The sequence below is a fragment of the Pseudonaja textilis genome, chromosome 8, assembly GCF_049901715.1.
Source record: "Pseudonaja textilis isolate UNSWEBS1 chromosome 8, rPseTex1.2, whole genome shotgun sequence".
NCBI classification, from domain to species: Eukaryota; Metazoa; Chordata; class Lepidosauria; order Squamata; family Elapidae; genus Pseudonaja; species Pseudonaja textilis.
The window spans coordinates 1,198,644-1,213,622 of record NC_141997.1 but is presented as its reverse complement, the minus strand read 5'-3'; the positions used below and the strand labels follow the sequence as shown (position 1 = coordinate 1,213,622).

Below are 14,979 nucleotides of genomic sequence, written 5' to 3'. Positions count from 1 at the left end.
TTTCCCTTTAAACAAAATTTCTCCTGTACACTGATTGGAGTATGACGCCTTTATCTCTTTCCCCTAAATTTATAACACTTAGTATAAAACATAACTTCCATTTGGATTCTGCTTCGTACATTCTAAAGTTACACACTAAATTTTTTTTAAAAGAAGAAAATATTATAAATATATAATATAATTAAAACAACAATCCATACCAATTCAAATCTAACATTAATATTCATTTAAATCTTAAACATTTTACACATTACTTTTCAGTTAAATATCATACTTTTATGGGAACACTTATAAACTTTCCATAGTTATTCCCCCCCACTTCACTTATATTTTAAAACATTGTGTCATTAAAATGTTCCCATCCTAATTCAATTCTCTCATTTATTTCATTGCCTTCCTTTTGTTCACAAAAATTTCACTGAATTACACTGAATATTTTATCCAACTTTTTAATCACATGTTGTTTCCAATTTTCTAACATTATTTCTAATACAAATATAACAATACAATCTTATGTACCTTTGCAGAATCCCTTTTTGAATCAAGTTTTTACCCATTATCTCTAAATAAATCCTGTTTCTTTACATCTTGCTCCACACTATTGAAACTTCTCATCTCTTCCTTCCTCCCTTGCTTCTTCTCCCTGCCCTTTTTACCCCCTTGTCTCTCCACCTCCATTTCCCTCTTCTGTATTCCCCCTTTCTGTTTTTTTCTAACATTATATCCACTTTTCACCTTATTTTTCCCTTTTTTGGTTGTTTTTTTAAATCTTAAAGTCTTCATTTTCTTTTCCTCCTTTCCCCTTTCTTCCCCAAGTAAAGTTACTTGTTCATCAAAGATGGCTTCTTCTTTGTCCCAATCATCTTGTTGCGCAGTCAGTTTCTCATAGGTACAAATTGCCATTTCTAAGAATTGAAAAAGAGAGCCAAGAGAGCCCTTCCCTTCTTGTTCCTCTTCTTTATATTTTTTGAATTCAATTTTCAGTTCATCCACAAGTGATGCCATTGTAGAAAAAAAAAACTTTTTTTCCAAAACAACCACCCAAGTACTTTTAATCAAAGATAGTTCCCAAAAGTTCCAAAATCACCAAACAATCCAAATAAGCTGTTTCTTTTAGTACTTTCTTCTTTCTTTCCTTTCTCTTTTTGGGGTTACTGTTTAGTTACAAAATTCCAGTTAAAATGTATCTTTTAGAAGTTTTGTTAGTATTTAATGATTCTTTTAAGTTCTAGGCAATCTCCTCCTGCCTTCCAAATCCTGCTCCTATTCTTTTCCTCTCCCTTCCCTCTTACAGCAATTTTTTTTTTTAAATGTTCAGAAATCCTTATTATCCCCTTGACATTTAATTATCCAGTTTAGTTACCTTTGATGCCAAAGCGGGTTTTTCCGATTTCTTATTCATTTCTGTTCGCTGTCAACATTAGGAAGGAGAGTGGAAAAAGAAACTTTCCCTTTTATCTTTCATTCGCCGCTTGCAAGTCTTTGAGAATGATGTATCTTTTGCAAATTTTAAATTCCAGGGTACCTTAGTTGTTACTTTTTGTCCCAGTCAGCCAAAAAACTTTCACTTCTTAACTTCCTCCTGCACTTTCTTTTCCGGCTGAGTGCTTCTTTGAGGCAGCCATTTCTGACCACCGCTCTACCGCCTTCAGAAAAGGGAGTTTAGCTGGCTGGGGAGGAGAGGTGTGATTCCTCTCGACCCTGCCAGATCTCCTCTGTCTTCACCACCTTCTATGGGGTGGCTTAGCCCCAAAGCTGGGTGGCTCAGGGCACTCCAGCGGCAAGCGCAGGCAGAAACCGCGCACGATTGCGGATTCCTGCCTGCCCTGAAGCGCTGCAAACTGGAACTCCTGAATTCAGTCTTATCTGGCACATTATATTCAATTGCCTAAACTTTTACCAAGCCCCACTCAAACTATGAAACTAAATGAGTATGGAGACCTATGGATAATCATAGATCTGGTATTGAATGGCAGCTTAATATTGCTGTTACAAACACCTGGAGTTGGTTTTATGGGAAATCCAGAATTCTGCACAAAGAAACCCCTAAAAGTAAAACTGCCTCTAAAACTCATTTCACTGGACAATTAAGTATACTAGGGTAAATGTTATAAAAGCCATCAAGTGATTCCATAGAACAAGCAGACCCATCCAAGTTCACATGGGTCATACAAAAGTGGTATAGTTATCTGTTATTCAAGTTGAACGTCAAATTAAAATGAGTTTAGATAGTTAGTATCAAATCAATTACAAGTTCAACTGTGAGGCCACTGCCCTTTCAATCAATTTTCTTAGAAATTGTTTGAGTTGACCTGAACTGCACTGCTGCTCCAGGTCTTCTCCTTTAAACAGATTGGGTGAGTGAATACATACCACTTCCTAGAGACACTTATTACATCCATTAAACATGTGATTTGTTCTACTTTGACAGATTTATCAGCTAGGAAGGTTTAAATAATGAATAACTTATATTTTCATTTAGCTAGTCTGCAAGATTTATAATAAGTTATATAGCTGCTAAATGTAAATTTCAATGATTGGCCCTAACATTGGCATCCAAATTATAGCAGATCTGAATAATGCTATCCACAATGAATTATGTGAACTGTTCATAATGACTTTCTCATTTCTCTAATAAAATGCATAGTGCAGAGAGTAGTACCCACTTTATCAGTGCAGATATAATAAAGACATTTATGTAATCAATCTTTGCTAATCGGACTGCCATGAATTAGGCCTTCAAACAAGCATATTTTGATCTTGCAGTTCAACTGTTGTCCTAGCCCTGTCATCACTTTTACCTTGCTAATAAATTGAACGATGTATTTGGCTCTGCAAGAGGAAAGGAGCAATTGTGTCAATCGTTTTGCCATCTCTGTATTCCAAATCTCTAATAATATTGCCAGCAAATATTTTCAACTTCACAGTCCATCTTTGCAATGTCACTATAGGCTTTGAAATACCTTAAAACAACCATAAAATAATACCTTCTCCAAATGATGCCAATCTTTGTTGGAGGGCAAAGGTTCAGCAAATATGGTATCATTTACAGCAAGCTGCAATGCCGCCAACACGTTATGATGCCTTGACATAAATTCTAATCTGTTCTAGGTTCAGCATCAGATGAAAGCACCTAAGTCATGGCAATTGTATTATAAAGTCATATGCCTTTTATCACATATGATTGCCATGACTTATGTACTTGTCCTCTAGTTACCTTCATTGCAGTTCACCATATATTTTTATGATGCCTTAAAAAGTGGTCATATTAAGTTGTGTAGTTCTTTTCTTCTATTGCTCAAAGCATAATTAAACAGGAGAATCAATTTTCAATTTTTAAGGTTTTTATATCTACTTCCAGATTTTTTTTAAAAAAATCATACCCTATGGATATCATTCTGCTTTTGTACAGTGGGAAGATCACCACCAATTGGTGCCTGTTGCTTTAGCTCATCTTCTTTCAACTGCAGCCATGCCAGAAGTTCCTGAAGAGAAAGGTGTAGACGTCTCCACTGATCAGAACTGGCTTCTAGATGAGACCTGAAAAAGAGGTTCAGTTTCTGTGTTACAAATATTACCAAAAGCAATATCTTCCTTGATTCATATATGTAAAATAAATGACTCTTGGAGCCCAATCGGGAGTTGCTATCCTGAGGCAGTGAGGAAGAGAGTCCGAAGTCCGAGGTGAAAGAAGTCAGTCTGGCGCGGGCAGACCCAAAGATGTGACAAACCAGCAAGGAAAGGAAGCAGCGAGAAGATAGCAAGCTGAGATTGGGCAAGCTATCAGCAGGAGAAATATCTTTTGTATTACAACTGGAACATCGTGGGAAGAAGAACTGATTGTATTACTGAAACCCAGAGTGAAAGGGGTGAAGGTGGAAAGTGGTGGCAGCAATCTAGTTTTCTACCCCCAATGCTGGGAAATAGTGAAAATACAACTTTAAAAAGAAAACCAAGAAGGAGAGACAAGGGGATATTACTGGAAGGAGCCCCCTGTCAACAACTGTTTGAAGTGAGACTACTGAATCTATTCTGCTTGAGAAAGGGACTTGGGACTTGGACAGAACTTTAAGAAAGCTTTGAGGAGTGACGGTGCAGACTTTGGAGGCAGCCTTTGAAAGTAGCAGACCTCGGTAAATTGTATCAATGTAACTGGAGTGATTAATAGAACTGAGAACGGAATGAAATTGATACAAAATAAGCTGGATAAATATTTTCTATTTTGGCTGTCTCTATTATTGTATTTAAAATTTGAATAGAGTTAGCTATTTAGGTATTTAGGTATTCATTATTATTTAATAGTAAGATATTAAGGTGACAGTAAGATAATAAGGGATTCTATACCCCCCCCCCCCTTGAAGTATTTATTCCCCTTTGAATTTACTGGGCTTGGATAGTTTTATTCTCTATATATTTTATATATTTAATGTATCTATATATATTTAATTAATAATAAGAGACTAATACTGATTGGTTATTCTATATAGAATTTGGCCTGGAAAGTGATATTTATTAACCTTATAATTTAATTTCTTTGTAATTTCTCTGTTTCAGATATTCCCCCCCATCCTTTTCCCTTTCTTATATATAGCTGATTTATTGTAGATTAATGAATTTAGTACATTGATTAGTACAATGGCAACATAAACAATTGCTCTTTCTTTCTTTCTCTTTCTTTTCCCCTCTCTTGGTTGGATATTGTGGTCTATTAAGAGTTAAGAAGTGTTAATTTAAATTTTGAATTTCAGATTTATTAATAAGGGAAATCAAAAGCATAAAATATTGATAAAGTTGATGGTAGTAGTTGGTAACACGATCTGAGATAATATAACTAGAATAGTGGATGAAGAGTATAGAACTGTTAAAGGTATGACGAGCAGTACCACCACCATCACGAAAACTGGGAGAAAATCTGTACCATCAGTAGCATTACCTAGCCCTGCATCAGCAACACAACAAATGATTGAAGGGATGTTGGTCCCGGAGAAATCAAATACTCCAACTGGCACTCAATCGGTTCAAGCTACCCTGTTGGCAATTCAAGGAACAATGTTGGCACTCCAGAAGTCGATGTCAAAAAACCACACTGAAAGTAGGGCTGATAGAGAAACAATGAAAAAAGAATTGAAAGATGAAATAGGGGAAATGAAAATTGAAATCAGGAACTTGGATGGGAAAATAGGCCAGATTCAGGAATCCATCAAGATAAATGAAGAAAAGATTAGAATAATTGAAGAACAAGCCAACCAAATGAAGAAACTAGAACGTATAGATAAAAAAAAAAATCACAGACCAGAACAAAGAGTCCTCAAGATGGACAGAGCCTCCTATTATCTCAGATTTCAGAATGTGGAAGAAGATAGAGAAGAAAACTTAGCATTGACAATGGCTTAAATACTAGTGGAACTCCTACAAAGAGATAAAAATGAGATGGTAAACGAATTGGATGACATGTATAAAGTTCACACAAGTTACGCGAGGAGGCACAGACTCCCCCAGGAAGTTCATATCAGGCTCACTAGGAGGCGAGTTAAGGATATAATCTACAGGATCTCAAGAGAAGAAACAATAAAATATAAAGGTAGAGAAGTAATTGTGTTGAAGTAGGTGCCAAGAAGAGTCCATGAGCAGAGGAAAGATTACTGATTCCTCACTAATTATCTTAATAAAAAAAGCATTTCCTTTAGATGGATCACTCCAGAGGGTATCTTGGCAACATGGAAGGAGAAGAGAGTGAAAATAGAAAGTTTAACAAAAGCACAAGATTTCTTTGAACAAATAGGTGGAATAGAAGAGGAACTGAGTAGTAGAGATGAGCCTGAGACTTCAAGCCAAGAAGAATCACATTCTAAACCTAGAGGGAGGGTGGGAGAGAGAAAGAGAAGGAAAGAAGGGAAGAAATGGATGAGAGGAGACAGGAGTGAGAACTAGGAGTCAAACAATGACTAAAACTAATGAGGGATAAAAGTTAGAGGATAAACGGAAAGATGTATGAAACTAATATCGATGAACATTAATGGATTAAATGACCTACCTAAGAGGAAGAGGATATTTTTCAAATTAGAGAAGCAGAGAGCCGATATAATATGCCTCCAAGAGGTTCATATTAAAAAACAGGATCAGAGCTATCTACAAAATAAAAGATTGGGGAACAAAATTTTAGCAGAGGAAAAAAAAGAAGAGTGGTACTGTATATTAAAGAGGAAATAACCTCAAAATTGATTTATAATGATACAATGGAGAGAATATTAATGGTAGAGGTGGTCCTACAAAATAAAAACATGCTGTTAGTGGAGATATATGCCCCTAATAAAAATCGGAATGAATAAAACTTTATATGAGAAATTGATAAAAATTGGCAACCCAAGAATGTGTATATTTGGAGACTACAACGCAATTGCAAATAACAATCAAATTATGAATGTGAACAAAAGCATTAAAAAACACGGAATATATTGCCCAAAAGTTTTTTTGAGATGGCCAAAGAACTAGAATTAGTGGATGCTTGGAGGAAGCTAAACCCAGGGGTGACTCAGTTCAGTTTCTACTCCAGTCCGCATAAATCATGGTCTAGATTGGATATGGCGTGGGTGAACAGTGACTTATTTAAGGAGATCCAGGAAATAATGATTTTAACTAACACCTGGGCAGACCACAACCCGCTGCAGATAGATTGGAAGGACCAAATCCATAAGAAAAGTAGATGGATACTTAATTCGCAACTATTGAAAGAAAAAAGTTACACCCAAAAAATTAGGGAAGAATTAATCAGTTTTTTTGAATTGAATAAAAAACAGGATGCCTCATTGCAGAATATCTGGGACACAATAAAGGCGTATTTTTAAGGGGAATATCTATAGCATATATAGCAAATAGAAATAAAAAAGATGGGAAAAACAAAATACCCTAATAAAAAAATAGACGATTTGGAGAACAGACAAATGGAAACTCTGGGAGATGAGCAAATTAGAAATGAGCTGGCACTAGCAAAGCATGAAATGAACATTTTAGACCAGGAAGAATTAATTAAGAAGCTACAATATACAAAACAAAATTATTTTGAACATGCAAATAAACCTGGTAGATGGCTACCATATAAATTAAAAAAAGAAAATCAGAAAAGAACAATATACCAATTAGTGAACAAAAATGGAGTAATAGAGACTGTTCCGGAAAAAAAGAAGGTAATTGTAAGAGAGTATTTTGAGAATTTATATAAACAAGATAAAGTAGATTTAAACAAAATAGAAGAATATTTGAAAGAAGGAGCTATACACCCACTATCAGAGGATAAAAAGGAGTTACTTAATAAAGAAATAACCTTGAGTGAACTAAAAGAGATGATCAAAAAACAAAAGAACAATAAAGCTCTAGGCTCAGACGGTTTTCCAAGTGAGTTATATAAAGAGATAGGAGAGGTATTAGAGAATGTGTTGCTAGAGATCTGCAATGAGGTATTACTGAAAGCTAAAATTCCAGAATCATGGAAGGAAGCGTATATAACACTAATCCCCAAAGAGGATGCAGATGCCAATCAAATAAAGAACTATAGACCAATATCTCTTCTAAACTCAGACTATAAAATTTTCATGACTATAATGGCAGAAAGACTAAAGAAAGTGCTCAATGACAAAATTCACCCTGACCAAAATGGATTACTTCCCACGAGACGGATTAGGTATAATACAAGAATGATAATAGATATATTAGAATTTTATGAACTGCACCCAGGAAATCAAATAGCCCTTATCTTCCTGGATGCACAAAAGGCCTTTGATAACCTCAACTGGAATTTTATGAAACACCAGATTAACTTGATGAAATTTGGTGGTAATTTTGCAAATATACTAAATTCAATTTACACCACACAAAAGGCAAACATACTGATAAATGGAGAAGCTACCAAACCATTTGAGATAAAGAAGGGCATCAGGCAGGGATGCCCGTCGTCACCTCTGCTCTTCATAACAATCCTAGAAACATTATTGGACAGAATTAGTCGAGCAAAGAAATTAAGGGAACAAAAATTAAAAGTCAAGAGTACAAATTACAAGCATTTGCGGATGACATGGTATTTGTCATAGAAGAACCAATAGATTCGGGACCAGTATTATTAAATGAAATAGACAAATTTGCTAAATTGGCAGGATTAAAAACTAATAGGGAAAAGACCAAAATGTTAGTTAAAAACCTAACAAACAGTAAGCAAAAAGAACTAGAGAAAATGATGGGATTACAAATTGTGAATAAGATTAAATATCTAGGCATTTGGCTAAGACCTAGAACATTATCCCTGAGGGAGGACAATTATACCAAATTATTACAACAAATTGGAAAGGATTTGGAAAAGTGGAACAAAATGCAAATTTCACTGTTAGGTAGAATAGCAACGATTAAGATGAATGTCCTACCCAAAATCTTGTATTTATTTCAAACAATTCTGGTACTATTGGACAATTTTTTTTTAAAGAAGTGGACAAAATCGTTATGAAATTCATTTGGGCAGGAAAAAAAATGAGAATAAACAAAATCTATTTACAAGACAATAAAAGCCCGGGAGACCTACTACAAAGCGACGGCACTAGTGTGGATAAAAGACTGGATTAAATTGGAAAACAAAATAATTTTAACACTCCTGGGCCATGATTTACAAATAGGATGGCATGCATTTTTGTGGAACCCAAATAAGAAAAGCCATTCATATTTCTCCGGACACACTTTATGTAAATCTTTGATTAAAATCTGGACAGATATTAGAAGAAACCATTATACTAAAATTCCGAGGTAGCTTTCAACAATGGAGGCGATGTTCCATCCTAACACGATGGACATTAGCAAAAAGCTCAAAGACCACCAAATACTAGATAATGAGGGATCACTTAAATTGATTCAGGTTTAATTGTTGAAAGGAATAAGGAATAATTATTGACAATTGGTTCTACTTTCAAATAAAAATGAGACATATTAGGGATGCAAAAGAAAACGGATTTGAAACAAAAGATTCTCAATTAGATAAAATACTCCTGTGCCTGGAGAAATATGATATCCACATTGTATAATTTTTTACTAGAGTATGAATTAGCTGAGGAAATTGTGAAAGGACCAATGTTAGCTTGGGCAAAAAACTTTGGTTATAATATAGATTTGGATGATTGGGAGGAAATTTGGCAAAAAATCTTATATTTACAAAATCAATACCATATAAGGAAAATTTATATAAAATGATATATCGATGGCATCTGGTACCTTCTAGATTAGCTAAAATATATTCAACAGCAAGTCCAAGCTGTTGGAAATGCAAAGAGAAACTTGGTACCTATTTCCATCTTTAGTGGGCATGCCCTGAGATTAAAAAATATTGGACAAGGATAAGAATATGGATAGAAGAAATTATCGAATGCGGACTGGAGTGGAAACTGGAACTGTTCCTCCTGGGAATGATTAAAGGGGAATACCCTCCCAAAGTGAGATATCTGATCATCCACTTATTAACAGCGGCACGAATTTCTTTAGCACAATATTGGAAAAGGCCCGATGTACCACCGATAGACATTATTATTCAAAAAAGCTACGAATGTGCCAAAATGGAGAGGCTCACGCTCAAATTAAATGGGAAGGAAGAGTCTAAGTATTATTTGGTTTGGGATAAGTGGTACAGCTGGGTAGAGCACAAGAAAAAAGGTATACAGGATAAATGAACCCAGGACACATTCTATAGTTGTATATATTGAATGTATAATAATAATGATTTCAAGCTTCTTGTCTATTATATAAATATTATGAAGGCTCCATTTGATTAACCAATACAGTTATAATCCAATAGTAATAGCAGAATAATATATTATTTATTAATTAATATGTAATTGATAAGGGATAAAGAATACTTGCCAATGATTACTTACTACTGTTTACTATGAGCTATCAATCTTAATATCAAATGTAATTGAAAGAAATATGTTTATTGTTCTATTTATATTCTTTTTATTCTTACATATTTGTATGTTTGTGTTTTAATGTTTTGTAAATAAAGTCTATTAAAAAGGAAAAAAATAAAAAAAATAAAAGTTAAAACATAAGCTATATAAAGATATGTTTCCTTCCTCCCTCCCTCCTCCCAAAAGTCATAAAATATTGAGTAATTTTTTTAAAAAAGTAATGAGTACAAAGTACAAAAATTAATATAAAATTCTATAAAATTTATGCTCCATCTCTGTTAAAATCAGCATAATTTCTGTGTCCTCCCTCTCATAGTGCCTGTTAGGGGCTGGATGAAACTAAACCCTTGTAAGACTGAATGGCTCTGGGTTTGGGGTTTGTTGGCTCAGGGACAATTGTCACCTTTGGTCTTGGATGGGGTGGCACTACCCCAAACAGACCCTGTGTGTAATCTAGGGGTTTTCCTGGACTCACGACTCCTGCTCAAAGAGCAGGTGGTGGTCATGGCCAGGAGGCCCTTTGTGCAACTATGGGTTGTGCAGCAGTTATGCCCTTTCCTTGACCAACAGTCCCTACTCACAGTCACTCATGCCCTAGTCACTTCCCGTCTTGACAATTGCAACGTGCTCTATATGGGGTTGCCCTTGAAGAGTACCCAGAAGCTCCAGTTGGTGCAAATTGCAGTGGCCCACATGGTTTTGTGCAGACCCCAGTGTGCACAAGTATCACCTCTCCTGCGAAAGCTGCATTGGTTGCCGATTTGCTTCCGAGTGCAATTCAAGGTGCTGGTTGTCACCTTTATAGCTTTTCAGGGCTTTGGGATCAGATTATCTGAGAGACCATCTCTTGCCGGTCACATCTACTCGACCCATCAGAGTGGGGAGGCAGGGAATGTTGTGGGTCACATCCCTGAGGGAGATAAACCTGGTGGGACCCAGAAGAAGGACCTTCTCTGTGGTAGCTCTCTCTCTCTGGAACATCATTCTCCCAGAGATTAGAACAACCCCTATTTTAATATTCTTCAGGAAAGCGCTGAAGACCTGGTTCTGCCAGTGGGCCTGGGGATCCCAGAGTGGGATGGAGCTCATCAAATGGCTCATGTGATCTGCTGTCATTGGGGTGGGGGATGGGAGTTGGGGGTGATTTTGTTATCTTGTACTTTATTAATTTATTTGATTCTTTTTGTTAGTTTTTATTGTTTTAAATGTGGTTTTATATTCTGTAAGCCACCTCAAGTTCCCATGGGCAAATAGGCGGCAATATAAATTCAATAAACAAACAAACAAACTAGAATAAAAATTGCTGAAAGTGGCCCAACAGCTTTTATGTTAGCTGGATGTCAAATGTTGCAAATGCAGGAGCTAAGCACCCCTCATTTGTGGGGGTAAAAGTTTCTATTATTTTGAAAGGGTGCGATTTTCAACAACAATACAAAACAAAACAAAACCTTATCTAAAAGGATGTTAAAGGAAGTCACTATTGTGAACTTTTCTTCAAGGTTACATTCAAAAGTTCATCTTTTTAGACTCTGTCAGAGCGCTGTACTTTTTGTGATTCTCTTTCAAAATGGAGAGCTTGAATTACACAAACAGAAATTAGGAGCCAAAATACAGTTAAAAATGATGAATGGGAAGAAAGTATGTCAGGATTGATAAATGGATCTCTTAAGAATTTGCAGTAAGAATATTGATTCTCACATCCAAAATTTATAACCAAGAACATTTAATTTTCATACTCAGTAGCTGAAAAACAACTTTTTTTTTCAGAGAGAATACAAAACAAATTGTAGGCTTTCATATAAAAGTATTTATGAGTTTGGTTCAGTTGCTAAATGTTAACCTGAATTATAGTAAATGGTGAAAGGCATTTTGTCTGGAATTCTCATTGTAGTTCTGCTCATATAATTTGCCCAGTTTGATTACTGAATTAATTCATTTCTGAATTCACATAACTTCTCTGGGCTATATTCACATAGCATTTTAAAACTTACACACATACATGTATACAAACCTTGTCAATGTCCAAACGTAGCACATTGTGTGAATGCATACTTCATTGTACAATGAACAGGACAGGAACCTGGTTCAGAATATTGTGTGAATATAGGCAATGTAACTATTCGGTCTACTCTCCAATTTATAGATAAATAAGTGTGTGTGCTTGCATGCATGCATGCGTGGTTGTGTGTAATAAGAACTGTATTCCTTTTCTGGTTTGGGGAAAAAAATAAAGTTTAATTGTGTTTCTCAGCTACATGGTTTGGCTATATAAATGTCACGTTATAACTTCCTATTTCTGTAGAACAAGAACATTGCTTTAATGTTTAATTCAAGAAAGAAAGGCAACCATGATAAACTATGGTTATTATTTTCAATTTGTTTAATTGGGTTAAAATTGGGTGAAAATTACAGCAAAAAATCATTAAAAACATTCTATGACTCATATGTTGTTTTTCTTTTTTCTCTACGAAGTTCAAGGGATACAAATAGCTCATGAAGATTTCAAAGATCCTTTTTTATATATACAGGAAAAATAATTTTCTTTTCAGTTCAGATATTAATATTTTTCAAATTCACATATTTAATTTATTTTAAATAATGAATGTTATGAAGATGATTTCTGTCATATGCAAAATTAAAAAAAGCTTTGAAAAGGGTTGAGAGCAAATAAAAGCAATTCAAACAATGCTTTCTCTGCATTGCAGTTTTTAAAGTTTTCTCTAATAATGCCCTTTATTATGAATTTTTGCAGAACAACTTTCTTCTACCCAAGAAGATATCACCTTTCTACCCCACAATTGGATTACAGGCCTAAACTTATATAAAAAATTAAGGAACATTTATGTGTGAATTCCACACTGCAAAGCTTTCCTCAAATTATTGTCCATTCACTAGATTCTATCTATTGTAAATAAATGCTGTTCCCAATTCTATACAAATTTATTATATATGAATTCCCAAACAATTATGCATGATTCAAATATGCTATTTATATCAGAGAAATAACATCAGATGAACAGAATGTCCTCTGAAATTTGCTTGGCTTCTTCTGAAATTTGCTTTAATTGTAATTCTTCTGAAATTAATTTAGCATGGGCTACAAATTATTTTACTGTATAGAATCATAATTATAAAGGAACTATTTCAGCAAAAACATGGTGACTAGGTGAGCAGCATTAATTTCTTTTCATGGAAATATTAATATATAGAAAATCATCAACTCTTTGCATCCTAAAACTCTCTCATTAGCAGATAATGAACTATCTTTCCAGAATAATAGAGTAATTATGTTCTCACTGAATGTTCCCAGTCATTTTAATCCAATTAGGACTAAGGGTACATAAAGTGAGGGTCATATAGGTTGGTGGGTTGCCAAGAATACTTCTGCTTACACTTCCGTTTCTGCTTCCCAGCTCTTGCTATTTTAGCCATACCTGATATTTAAAGATTTTTTCCGAAGTTCACTCCATCGGAAGTTCATGTTATCCAGGCGTCTCTGCAATAAGGCACTATCATCAGAACCTTCAAGTGACCTCAAGATTTTCTGTCCATTTTCATCCAAGCTATGGAAGATATCTGTATGGGTTTCAATTTCTTTCTGAAGCTCCTATAAAGAAACATAAAACATATATTTGAACTTTGGCATTTGCCAAAGAGCTTTGTTAATAAACAATTTTTAATAATTAAAATACATGAAATTATTGAAAGGCTGATCTTGTAATTTCTTAAGTTTTTGCCTGAACCTTTCCATTACAGTATTGTAATGAGAAAAATACTAGTTCGAAACCAGTTGAAATTTAAAGTCTTAATTATTTCAGAATTTGTTCCCAACATAAATAAAAATTGTACTCAAAATTTTAATATAATTTGCTAGTTTCCTTCTTCTATATGCTGTGTTCCATTATCAGGCTAATTACAATAATGGGAAGTTCATACATCTTAAATACACTATTAGAGACACAATCACACTATATATAACCTGTGCCCAAAGATGAAAAAAAGGTTCTCTGCACTTCCTTGGTTATAATTAAGCATCAACACAACAGCCAATCTAACCTTCACATGATATGTCTTCTTGTGTAACATTTTCAGCTTAAAGCAGAGGCTTCAGCAGTCTTGAAGCACTGAAATCTTGGTAAAAGTAAGCAACTGAACAACATGCTTTAAAATGCCAAGTTCAGTTAAATTCCACAGACAAAATGCATTTCACAGTACAGGCCACACACTCAACTATAATAAACAGACACTTTGTATTATGTAAAAATATCAGCCAGTCCATGGCTGTAGGAGGAATAGAGAACAGTAAAAGGATCCAGAATATAAACTGTCAGCTTATGTAGAACTGCCAACTTTCTTTATCACTGTGAAAATTCAGGCCAGAAACTTTGGAAGATTCATGTTTCCCACTCATTTTTAGGAAGGCAGTGTCTGCCAATGGAACATTTTTTAGAATGCTACTTGTTGCTAGCATTCTTTCCTGCCTACATCCTGAATGGACTCTTTGTATATTATCTGTCCTGCTCTTTGCAGTCAGAACAGTATATTTCAGCCACATCAATATGTAGATTTTATTTGGAGCTTTATTCTCTATCCTGTCTCTTCATTAGGATTGTTTTATACACAAATATATGTAAAAATAATAAAATGGATTTTTTTAAAATTAGAAGATAGGAACTGAAGCTTGAAACTATCATTCAAATGAAGTATCCTGAACTAATGGTAATCTGTCTTTTTCATCATCACTGGTGTTCTTAATAAGTATTCAATATATTCTCCAGGTTATCGGACTAATGCAGGTGTCAAACTCAAGGCCTGGGAGCCAGATCTAGCCCACGGGAGCCAGATCTAGCCATAAAAACAGCAAAGGACTGATCCATGTGTGGCCCTCCCGAGCTCTGTTTTCACTGACAGAAGGTTGCAGGAGGCCATCACAGCCAGAAGCGGAGCTCAGAAGCCCGTTTTCACTGACAGTGCTCAGGCTACCCTAGGTGCCCACAAAATGTCAAGCTGGCCACGCCCACCTTGAACCCCCAAGGTAAAATAC

General features: G+C 35.0%; 1 protein-coding gene across 7 annotated transcripts in view; it reads right to left on the bottom strand.

Annotated features, from left to right (window-relative positions):
* The window catches only part of DMD (dystrophin), a 1,342,375-nt gene that overhangs the window by 420,623 nt on the left and 906,773 nt on the right, over positions 1 to 14,979 (bottom strand). For all 7 annotated transcript variants that reach the window (XM_087938163.1, XM_087938162.1, XM_087938165.1 and 4 more), the window contains exons 55-56: positions 13,370 to 13,542; positions 3,384 to 3,540 (exon numbers count right to left, since the gene is read on the bottom strand). In XM_087938163.1, coding sequence (XP_087794289.1) covers positions 3,384 to 3,540; positions 13,370 to 13,542 — 330 coding nt within the window. The remainder of the gene's footprint in view (positions 1 to 3,383; positions 3,541 to 13,369; positions 13,543 to 14,979) is intronic.